The sequence below is a fragment of the Leguminivora glycinivorella genome, chromosome 19 (genome assembly GCF_023078275.1).
Source record: "Leguminivora glycinivorella isolate SPB_JAAS2020 chromosome 19, LegGlyc_1.1, whole genome shotgun sequence".
In the NCBI taxonomy this organism is placed as follows: Eukaryota; Metazoa; Arthropoda; class Insecta; order Lepidoptera; family Tortricidae; genus Leguminivora; species Leguminivora glycinivorella.
This window is the reverse complement of record NC_062989.1, coordinates 14947104-14959435: the sequence shown is the minus strand read 5'-3', so window position 1 is coordinate 14959435 and position 12332 is coordinate 14947104. Positions and strand designations below refer to the sequence as shown.

Here is a 12332-nt window from a genome sequence, read left to right as displayed (position 1 = left end):
GAACTTAATGCCATGAGGCATTCTCTACCAGTCAAACTTTGGGCAAAGCAGAGAAGATTGTAGGCGGTGCATTGAGAGACCAATTTTGAAATATCAATCAAAACCTTAGACATATAATATATTAACGCACGTATTAGCGTACGTAACGTGAAAATGTAGAAAATAAGAATATATTTTGTTGTCTAGGAGATTGATTTGTTGAGGATAAATAATGTGTATTTATGTAGAAAATAAAGAGCACAAGGGTATTATAAAAGTCAAGATGCTGCGTCTGATTCAAAACTAGCATCTAAGAACAGTTATCTATGTACACTCAACTCAACCAATTGGAACCCTAGGCCACTCTACAACCATGGCAAAGTAACAAGCAGTAAGAGATTTCTTACAATCTGATTTATAAATAACATCACTATGACCTAGTTCTACAATGGCCTAGGGTTCCAATTGGTTGACTATACCTACTGTTGTAGGTTTATTTGGTTTTTTTTTATAAAAACTGGACTAAGTAGCTTTATTTCCGTCTTTTTGGTATGGTAAGGGTATTTTAAAAGTCGAGTTTCTGTGTATATTTCAATGTTCTAGTGTTCTCTCATTCTTACGCAATTTACTAGTTTCTCTTGTTATTTGTGTAATTTTATAATATTTGTTTAATAAAGAATCAATAACATAGATTAGTATAATTATGTATTGATCAATAAGCTATATTTATTAGTATATAACTAGATATAAAGAAACTTAATGTAGTTTTGTAAAAATCTTTATTTTTCTGTATACCTAGACCTACCCAGTATTTTTTTTGTTTAATCTTGGTTTAGGTATAATTTAGACGGCGTGCGAACTCGCATGCGATTTTATATAATAGTTACATTGCGGGCTGTTGAGGGTACATACAATTTTGCACAGCCATCAAATACCGTAATGTAATAAAACTCGTATGCGAGCTCTCGTACCGTCTAAATGGACCCTTAGTCTTACAATTCATCTTATAAAATAAACACTATTTTAATCATCATCATCAGACCCAAACACAGTTTCCTGAACATTAAAATCCCTAGTAGCCTCAGCCAGCCTGGCCCTCGCTCGTCTATACTGCCTCAGCACCGCCTCGGCCCCCCTAAGTAGCGCGGACGAGTGGGACACTTGGCTAGGAGCTGGTTTGAACCCAGGGAGGGGAGACTGGGCGATGGTCGACCACCGGATGAAAAGGTTACCGGTGGTGGTGAATTTGAAGTTTGCGTCCTGAAAAAAACGAGTATGTTATTCATATCTGGTCATTCATACCAGTCTGGCACAGTCGGTAGTGACCCTGCCTGCTGCGCCGCAGTCCCAGGTTCGAATCCCGGTAAGGGCATTTATTTGTGTGATGAGCACAGATATTTGTTCCCGAGTCATGGATGTTTTCTATGTATATAAGTATTTATATATTATATATATCGTTGTCTGAGTACCCACAACACAAGCCTTCTTGAGCTTACCGTGGGCCTCAGTCAATCTGTGTAAGAATGTCCTAAAATATTTATTTATTTATTTATCTAGGAAAGATATGTAGTAATAGTTATTAAATTTGTTTTCTAAGGGGCAATGTTGTTGCTTAATCGCACGAGCTAATATTGATACTCGAGCGAGGGTTTCCATGTACAATTTTCAGTACAGATGGTGCTCTTTGGTTGGTTGAAACTTCAGAGGGCCTAGACTGAAAAACGTCGTACGATACTCTTGCGAAAAGGAAGTTCGAAAGGAGTGGCGATAATTTCGAAAAAAAAAACTACACGCACGAGTTACTTTTTTCAACATTTTTCCGCATTTGTATCGTAACTATTTCCACCGAGTGAAAGACAACATTTTTCACCACACCAACACGAGGATAAAATCCATCCATTTATTCAATATTTATGATTCAAAATCATCATTTATAGGTAAATTCTACAGCTTAAGACATCAAGTAAAAATTTGTATGAAATTACTTTGCACTCTTGTGGATAAAATGCAATTTTGTTATCTGTTTTCGAAAAATAAAGTAAGCCTTTTCCAATTGGTGTGGTGAAAACTAAATTACCTGCAACTGAGGTTGAACCAACACCTCCAAGTCCCTAATCAAGTGGCACCCCCCCACAAAGAACCTCCTGCCCTCCCCTTCGCAATGATTCAACTCTTCTGGGCGAGAGCAGGACAGCTGCCGGCTATAGCGGCCGGGGCGGGGCGTTAGAGCGAGATAGCTGTAGCCTTCTGTGCGTTGGCGACCCCACCAGTCAGTGGAGATTATTTCGAAGAAGAGTTTTAGGGGTGGTGGATCTGGAATTACATAAAAAAAATCTGAAAGGTACAGTCATCAGCATAAATAAGTGAAGATTTCTATACCTTGTCGCTTTAATCGTTTGACAATAGGCTACTAGACCCATATCTAATTTGGCACAATAAATGATTGTCTTCTGTAATATTTGACATAAGAAACCAATATTTAATTATTTTGGGTTTTAAATGTGTACGATGACTACGTCTTTTTAACCCCCGACGCAAAAACGACGGGGTGTTATAAGTTTGACGTGACTGTCTGTGTGTATGTCTGTCTGTCTGTCTGTTTGTCTGTCTGTCTGTGTGTGTGTCTGTCTGTGGCATCGTAGCTCTCGAACGGATGAACCGATTTTGATTTAGTTTTTTTGTTCTGAAAGCTGAGTTAGTCAGGAGTGTTTCATGAAAATCGGTCCACTATGTCGCGGTCGGGTTTTTTCAAAATTTTAATTTTGTGGTTAGGTTATTAATTCAAAAATGTGAGTATTTTTTTTGGCCACCGAAAACGCTGTCGGCCGTGTAGTGACGTCATAGAAGTCATGTCAATTCAATCACTGATATAATGACCTTTATGCCTCGTGTACTTAGTGTCAGAAAGTGTTGTTTTCGCACTGAATGACTTCATTCACAGAAAATCTATAGATGACATGGCTGATGTTGTTTTTGCCTGATTATGTAAATATTCTTTAAAAATATTTTTTGCGGTTTATAAGTGATAATAAAATATCGAAATCTAGGGGGGAGGCCTTTGCCCAGCAGTGGGACACTAGGTAGGCTACTGAAAAAAAAAAAAAATAAATAAAATATAGTGATATTTTTATTCGGTTAATTGGACAGCAAGTAATAATATAAGACAAACTTTAAAAAAGGGTCAAGTAGCCTATTTCGTATGACATTTCATACAAGACGTTAATGTGACAAGATATAGAAATCATTACTTATTTATGCCGGTGACTGTACCCATATTGTTTTTTTTGTTTCAGAAACAGCTCGCACTTGACCGGAATTTTGACAGTAATTTTCTAACAGCGAAACTTTTACAGTTATGTAGTTTATAAATTTTACAACATACACCATAAAATCCGTGTTTGACCGTGTTTCCCGTGTGGTGACGGGTTAAGAATTTCACCACCCCTTTCTTCCCGTGGGTGTCGTAGAAGTCGACTGTGGGATATGGGTTAAATTGTGGCGTAGGCGAGAGGCTGGCAACCTGTCACTGCAATGTCACAATTTGGATTTCTTTCAACCCCTTTTTGCCAAGAGTGGCACTGAAACTTAGTAGTTCATGTGCTCTGCCTACCCCTTTATGGGATACAGGCGTGATTATATGTATGTGTGTTTATATGTACACCATAAAATTTTTAGACAGGTACTGCAGTGGTCTACTGGTAAGGACGTTAAGTACGTAGTTAAGACCTGCGGCCCATTTCTCGAAACTACAAGTTACAATTTACAAGTGGTTGTCAATGTCTTATATGACAAGTTAGAGACTTCCGCTTCTAACATTTCTCAAAACTGAAAGTTACAAGTTACAAGCAGAAGTCTCTTTCCAACTTGTCATATTAGACATTAACAACCACTTGTAAATTGTAACTTGTAGTTTCGAGAAATGGACCACAGGGTTCGATGCCCGGTCCGGTCACTGTTCAAATCGATGATCGCTTTTTCTTTATTGTACCTACCTTATGATATCTATTTCAGTTTGAAATTGTCTGATACTACTAATATAAATAATACGGTGCTAGTTAGGTACTATTGATAAATAAAATAAACTTTACTTTACCTATATTCAAAGGCCCATCTAAATTAAGTTCCACCAAATGTCCGAAATTCCAATATTTCTCACTATAATTAGTATTAGACTTGGAGATGTGTGTTCTACCGTGCAGTACATCTGAACACTGCAATTCTTCTGGCACCTGAAAGATATATTGCTATTTAAAAAGTCTAGGCGGACCATTTTTTTCAAAGTTGCCCCAATTTTTTTTTATTTGGATTTTTTTATGTCGTTTCCACTCAGAATCGCGAGCTCTTTCAATTCTAATAGGACAAACAAACTGTCCCAAGGTATTTTTCCCATTCCGTTACCATTTTTTTCAATTGGAAGGTTTGAAAAATGTATGGAAATCTTGGGGACATCTCCTATCAGGATCGAAAGACCTCGCGATTCCGAGTATGAATCGCGTAAAAAATACCCATGTTACAAAAAAAGTGGGATGGGCAACTTTAAAAAAATGGCCCAGGCACTCATTGGAGAAAATGTTTTTTTATTTTATTTTGTCGGTTCTGTATTTAACACCGTGGTAACTCATCCTGTAGCATTTTGGGTCTCCCCAAACCTACCGATGAGATGTCACTACAAATAACTTGCTTTTACTGATGTATGGAGTTACAACTCTCCCCTTTATTTATTCCTCAATGTTTTTTTTTTTTTATTATTATAAATGGGCTTACTCTTGACCACAGACTAGCCAAAGGCAAAGACGTGGCCTACGATGGAGTGAGCTCGCCCAGAAGATGCCTGTTCACTCTTGATTTGAAGGTATGAACATGCGTACGGATGCGTTCAGCTTTCCAACGCGTAAGCTTTTTCATACTAACGAGCGATTTTTGCTCGGCCAGAGCCGATTCCGATAGGTTTGGGGAAACCTATACTCTACCTACAGTTTCTACTATATGTAAAGCGTTATATTTTGCATATTTTTGAAAAAAAAAAAACTGATGACAACCAAAAAATCAAAAATCAAACCCAAACCTGTCTTGTTGCGTGATACCAATGCATTGCAATGTATTGTCGTCTTGTAACTATCTCTTTGTAAATAAATGATTTTTCCCCTCACTAGCTCGGAAACACGTGTTGTGTCCTTTAATACCAGCGGGTAAAAACGTTTTTTATCCACTAGTGGATAATAGTTATTTGTTATACAAGGGGGCAAAGTTGTATTTTAACGCCGAGTGTGGAATCGAAAAACGAGCAAGTGAAATATAGTTGAACCACGAGCGAAGCGAGTGGTTCGAGAATAGAATCCTGAACTTGCGAGTTTTTTAACACACGAGAAGTAAAATACATTTGCACCCGAGTGTAACACAAAACTTTTCCCCTCATTATAGCGAGGAAACTACAACGCAAAAAATGCGTTTATCACTGCTTCCAGTAGCTCCACAGGTGGTAAATCATCTTTATTACTAGATTCACCTACTTTTATCAATTTTAAAGCAGTTAATTTGACTTTATTCAAGGTCAAATTACTTTACCCACTAGTGGATAAAATGCGTTTTTACCCGCTGGTATTAAAGGACAAAACATGCGTTTCCGAGCTAGTGAGGGGAAAAGTAATTTGACCTTGAATATAGTCAAATTTTCTGCTTTAAAACTGATAAAAGTGGATGTATTTAATAGTGATGGAGATGATTTACCACCCGTGGAATTACTGGAAGCAGTGATAAACGCGTTTTTTGCGTTTAATTTCAAATGTATTTTACCTACTTCTCGTGTGTTGAAATACAACTTTGCATCCTTGTATAACAAATAACTATTATGCCTAATCTTAAAAATCAAACATTTGGTTGAAAAATACCTCACCTTAATATGAAACTCCACATACAAATTGTCAAAATCAAAGTCTGTCGCCGAGAGGATCTCCAAGGTGACACAGTAGTGTCTCCTGCCTAACGGGGGCATGGCAAACTTTAACAGCTGCTTGTGGCGCTTCTCCCATTTCGTGGACAACTTTTTTAACTGAAAAGAAAATTCAAACGGGTGACCACGAATGCTGTAAAGTGTTCGAAACGTCGGGATGAATTGTAAATTCATTATACGCGATAAAATCCGTTTCCATAGTTTTACGAGTATTTCATGAATAACTATCGCGGTAACTTAAGACAATGTTGACAATTAGAGTTGTAGACAATGATATTAAGAAAAGAAAATTCTTTATGAACATTTTGATCTTGCAGCTGTGATTTTTTAAAGGATGACTGTGACGCGAAAAACATGAGTCACAAATACAGCTAATTAAGGCACTGGTCCCACCGCGAGCTAGTAAACTATGAGCTATCGGCTATAAAAACGAACAAAAGATAATCACTCCCGCGTTAATAAAAGAGACACGGCGATGTTTATAGTTACTCACCCAGCGGTGAGCTATCAATATCGCCGTGTCTCTTTTATTTGCACGGGAGTGCTTATCTTTTGTTCGTTTTTATAGCCGATAAGTAGCTCATAGCTTACTAGCTCGCGGTGAGACCAGTGCCTTAATAGCAGTTTATATACAATACAAAAACAAAATTGAAGTTATCCAAAGTATCCAAACTGCAGGCACCATAGCCAGAATGACACTGGTAACCTGGACTCTACTCATATTGTTATCTACGCCATGGGCTACAGTGGCTGCTTACCATTATTTTTTTAGGGAATTTCAGGTCAATTTTATTGTACTCAGAATCACGAGTACTTTCAATCTCACTAGGAGACAAAAAGTGTCCCAGAATTTCCATACATTTTTGTTACCCCTCACAACATGTAGGTATAGAAAATGGTAACAAAATAAGAAAAAATCGTATGGGACAATTTTCTTAACTACTAGGATTGAAGAAGCTAGTGATTCTGAGTAGAAATACAATTTTTTTTTTTCAAAAATATTACATTTGCTAATGCTCTAGGCAGGTTGTATGTTTGTTTGCCACAAACATATACACGGTGTTTCCGGTATCACTCAAAAGCTCAGACACCCCAACTGATTTTTATTTTTTTAAACGTATCTAGAATGTTCATTTTTTAATCTGATGATTATTATTTTTTTAAATTGAGTTTTAAATTTTCTGTGCAGCTCTACTCGGCTTTTAACTCTACACTCAATAAAATAATTGCTAGCTACCATCATATACCTTCAAACTGTTTAATTGTGTACGTTACTGCAACGACATAAGGTTTACCAATAGACAGCTATGTCAATGTAAAGCACTTTAACCTGTGTCACAGTAAACTTCAAATTGGACAGGTGACTCAGTAAGCAAATTTAAACCTAAAATTCAAAATGACAAGGTTGTAATTAGGTACGAGTTCAATTTGTTTTGACTTATGATAAACTTTAAAATTAAACTGACGCACAACGTCTATCTCGTAGCGGAAAAAATAATCGTCCAAGTAACCAGCCAGTATTAATACCCTTAAATACTGAAAAAGGTATACAACCTCTAACAATATGATATGCACAATGTTGTATTACAAATTTGTAGAATGGGCACGTAAACAATAACTAATAATACAAATTAAAACAAAAAATATTACCCCCATCAAGATATAGCTCAATCGATTCTACTCTCGATTCTGAACAAACAGTTTTCAGGTTTTTAGTGTTAAGTGAAACACGGTGTATGTGTTATGTGTGCGAGCCAAACAGCTCCATCTAGTTTCACTGTTACATTAGGCATGTTAAGGCCAGTTGCATCATCCACATTTGACAGACACATCATCGTCACGCAGCAGATGTCTATGGAACTTCCCATACAATAACATTTAACAAATGCTTTAACGGTGACAGACGGTTTTATGCAACCAGCCCTAAATAAAAAAAATCTTCCTAATCTGATGTAACAGGTGTTTGAGGTGTTCCATACGCAATATTTTTTTAGGCTTTACAAAAATCTTACCAGTACTAATAACTCCTCTCCATCCAATCTCTCAAAGTCCAGATCAACCGCATATTCATACCCCGTCTCCAGCTGGTACGGGTTCAAGTCCAGGCTATTCACATCGGGAGACACAATCAGGTAGTTCAGTGACACATTGTGGTAGAGAGACAGGAGGGTAGTCTCTTGTTTTAGAAGGAGTTGCGAGTCTCTGGAATTTACAGGTTTGATATTTGGTTATTATCCATACTAATATTATAAATGGGAAAGTGTGTGTGTCTGTTTGTCCGTCCTTCACGGCAAAACGGAGCGACGATTGTCGTGATTTTTTAAGTGGAGATAGTTGAAGGGATCAGGAATGACATAGGCTTCTTTTTGTCTCTTTCTAACGTGAACGAAGCCACGGGCAAAAGCTAATGAATTACAAACACAGAAATTAAAAGAGAACAACTCATACGCAATGAAATAGTAACACCTGGATAAAGTTATGCTGGTATTTCCAAGAGACATGAAACTACTTAAGTTGTAGTCCAACTCTTAGCAATGAAAGTAAACTAAATTGAGATGCCCAGTTGTCCAGCACTTAAACCCATATCTTATACCTTTAAACGAGCAATCTAAATATATAAAAGAAGAAGCTGACTGACTGACTGACTGACTGACTGACATATCAACGCACAGCCGAAACCGCTGGTCCTAGAGATTTCAAATTTGGCACGTAGGTTCCTTATGTAGTGTAGAGGAGCACTAAGAAAGGATTTTCCAAAATTCACCTCCTAAGGGGGTCAAATGGGCGTTCAAAGTTTGTATGGGGAAACAAGATTAGTTTGACTATTTTATTCGAAACTTCACAGGAAGATTCCTTAAGACATATGACTGAATACGTGTTTCAGGTTTTTTGAAAATTTAACCCCTAAAAGGGTGAAAAGGGGGTGATAAAGTCAAAAAATCAATATGGGTATCGTTTTTATGATTTATCGGGTCGCTGATCACGATAAATACAACGTTTTTAAAATCTAACGAGGCGGAAGTGAAATACCTTCTCCCCTGTTGTGGTGCAATGGGGTTTAAATATCATAAATATATATAAAAGAAGATATTGACTGACTGACTGACATATCAACGCACAGCCGAAACCGCTGGTCCTAGAGATTTCAAATTTGGCACGTAGGTTCCTTATGTAGTGTAGAGGAGCACTAAGAAAGGATTTTCCAAAATTCACCTCCTAAGGGGGTCAAATGGGCGTTCAAAGTTTGTATGGGGAAACAAGATTAGTTTGACTATTTTATTCGAAACTTCACAGGAAGATTCCTTAAGACATATGACTGAATACGTGTTTCAGGTTTTTTGAAAATTTAACCCCTAAAAGGGTGAAAAGGGGGTGATAAAGTCAAAAAATCAATATGGGTATCGTTTTTATGGTTTATCGGGTCGCTGATCACGATAAATACAACGTTTTTAAAATCTAACGAGGCGGAAGTGAAATACCTTCTCCCCTGTTGTGGTGCAATGGGGTTTAAATATCAAAAATATATATAAAAGAAGATATTGACTGACTGACTGACATATCAACGCACAGCCGAAACCGCTGGTCCTAGAGATTTCAAATTTGGCACGTAGGTTCCTTATATAGTGTAGAGGAGTACTAAGAAAGGATTTTTTTAAAATTCGCCTCCTAAAGGGCTCAAATGGGGGTTCAAAGTTTGTATGGGGAAACAAGATTAGTAGTAGTAGTAGTAGTAGTAATACACTTTATTGTACAAAGATAAGAACACACACAGTACCTAAAGAAAAAAAGAACACACACATCATTTGTACAAAGGCGAATCGGGATAGGGATAGGGATAGGGATAGGAATCGGGATAGGGATAGGGATAGGAATCGGGATAAAAATAGGGGACGGGGACGGGGATAGGGACAGGGACGGGACGGGGATGGGGACGGGGACAAGGATACAGATAGGGACGGGGATAAGAATAGGGATTGGGGTCGGAAATTATTCCGGTCGGCAATCGCTATCTAGGCAGTGTAAAATGCAGGTGGCTCAGCGGGAAGGGATTAGTAAGTAGGCATCGGCGAGTATCCTGCATCCGTGATAACTATTATATTCAATGTGCTGTAAGAAGATCGTTGTTTGCTTGCCTTTTATATGTTTACATTTGCAATAAGTATAAGCAAAATGGAAAAAATTGTAAGCGATAATGCAAGGAAGTACTTTTTACCCTACCGACCATAGCGTCGAGATACTGGCTATGTGGGTTGTATGAAGTTTCCCCAGTATAAATATTTATATAGGTAAAATACATACATATTCGTACCTACTACCTACGCTGTGGTCGCTGTGTAACAATTCTACAATCATTGCAAGAATTTCTTTTAAAACAATAGTAATATGTGTAAGGTACAGTCAGCCAAAAAGCAGTGTAAGGTTCTTGGCTGACCGTACAGCAAATAGATCAGTTACAATGGCCCCCAGTCGAGAATTGCCCCGCTTTACCTTAATCGAAATAATCGCGGACAGATGTACCTACAAAGAAACCTACGGATCCAAATGAAAATCTTATTTTTTTGTAAACGTTTCAATAAGAATACTTTTATTACGCGGGCGAAGCCGCGGGTAAAAGCTAGTTCTTGTATATTTATTTATATATACCGACGATCTCGGAAACCGCTCAAACGATTTCGGTGAAATTTGTTATGTGGGGGTTTTCGGGGATGAAAAATCGATCTAGCTTAGCCTAAGGTCCCGGAAAACGCGAATTTTAGAGTTTTCATGCGTTTTCCTTTCGCGTTAGTAAACACAAAAGATAGTCGCTCATTTTGTCGTCCGCGCATCGGCGTCGCGTAGCTCCGTCGTAATTGGGTCGGTCTAATATTCGCAGGCACACCGCATGTGTCAAGGTTTCGAATCCCGGCCAGAAATAAAGTTTTTTTTTGTATTTATAGAGTTTTTTTATCTAAAGATGTGATATAATAAAATAGAACCGAGCGAATGTCACAGTTTCATTTTCTTTCAACCCCTTATTTGCCAAGAGTGGCACTGAAACTTGAGTAGTTTCATGTGCTCTGCCTACCCCTTCATGGGATACAGGCGTGATTGTATGTATGTATGTATGTAACCGAGCGATCGGTCAGGTACTCTTACACTTGATTTCTACAATATCCTCGGACGGAAAGATCAGGTTGTCTTTGCAATGTAATTCAGATAAAAATATGTTGAAGTTACAAGTTACCCTTTACAGATTCCCAGATTACAAATAAATTTTTGGGCAGTAATAAAGAAAGACATTTCTTAATATATTCAAAATATGGAATTATACTATTACTGTTTGCAGTAGATACTTACTCATTATACTCAGAGTTATCATACATCACATGCATAGAAGTCCATTTTTCATCACTAGCTATACTTTCCTCACTTCTAAACAAATGTGCCATAGAGCTTGTATCTTCTCTAAATACTTTTTCACTCAAATTCAATTTCTCTAAGCAAGAATTCAAATTTAGAATATCAGAACCACTAGTTGGCTTTTTAATTTTATTAACTGGCATCGGCAAATGGTAGTCATGATGAATGTATGTAAATATTTTGCTAGGTTGGTAATCCGTGTCTTCCAACAAATCATGATATGTCAACTCATTTTCGGATATACAGTTATGTACATCACTGTACCGCTGTATTTCATGCAAGCTGAATGCTTTTTCTTGCCATTGGAATTCATATTCTTCTATTTTGATGTTTTCTACTTGCTGAATGGTGCTGTTTGAGTCATTTTTATAGGTCTCGAACTTTGGTAATGTTTTAATTCCTTCGTGAGGTTTTAGTCTTATCCTGAAAACGGTAATTATTAGCAGTAAGTCCGAATTGAGTGAAGTTTTAGTACAAATTATAGGTACAGTTTAATGAGAATAATCTTTTACATATCCATTGACGGTCAACTTCACAGAAATACATATACATATATATATATATAACTTTTCATTCAAATACTTGACTGAAACCTGTTTTGGGCTAAAATATATTATTTTACACTACTTATAAGCAAAAGCAAGCCAAAGCTTATAAACGATATCTTACTTTATGGAAATATTTTTTATAGGTGACTTCAGCCAGTGTACACCAGTCACTTTATTATTTCGGTCAAAATTATTCATTGTGTGTAAATTGTGTAATGAATAATTAGTTTAGTTCAATACTTTATTTAACTATTTCAAAACTTTTTCAATAAACCATCGTACACTCGTACAAGTGTTTTGACGTTTACAAAAATGACAACACAAACGTTTCCTTGACAACGGTGATGTATGTTCGAATACACGCTTCAAAGATTGGTAAGTACAATACATCTATGCAATACATCAATAAATTATAAAAATAATTTGATTTACTACTTAATTATATAAAAAATATG

At 37.0% G+C, this 12332-nt stretch overlaps 1 protein-coding gene across 1 annotated transcript; it reads right to left on the bottom strand.

The window, feature by feature from the left end:
• Nucleotides 1-933: 933 nt before the first annotated feature.
• On the bottom strand, nt 934-12130 carry LOC125236783 (Meckel syndrome type 1 protein). The gene is made up of 7 exons (XM_048143709.1): nt 11999-12130; nt 11267-11752; nt 7942-8131; nt 5873-6028; nt 4073-4208; nt 2057-2292; nt 934-1239 (listed from the first exon to the last, which is right to left on the bottom strand). Exons 1-7 carry the CDS (start codon nt 12073-12075, stop codon nt 1003-1005), a joined length of 1518 nt encoding a protein of 505 aa, XP_047999666.1. The 5' UTR covers nt 12076-12130; the 3' UTR covers nt 934-1002.
• Between the last annotated feature and the right edge of the window lie 202 nt (nt 12131-12332).

What these genes read in the sequence shown, in the direction of transcription:
- LOC125236783 (XM_048143709.1), bottom strand. Translation starts at nt 12,075, where the DNA reads ATGAATAATTTTGACCGAAATAATAAAGTGACTGGTGTACACTGGCTG. An exon ending in ATAAAAAATATTTCCATAAA is followed by an intron (nt 11,753 to 11,998) that starts GTAAGATATCGT and finishes TACCGTTTTCAG; the next exon opens with GATAAGACTAAAACCTCACG. An exon ending in GAGAGGAGTTATTAGTACTG is followed by an intron (nt 6,029 to 7,941) that starts GTAAGATTTTTG and finishes TTTTCTTTTCAG; the next exon opens with TTAAAAAAGTTGTCCACGAA.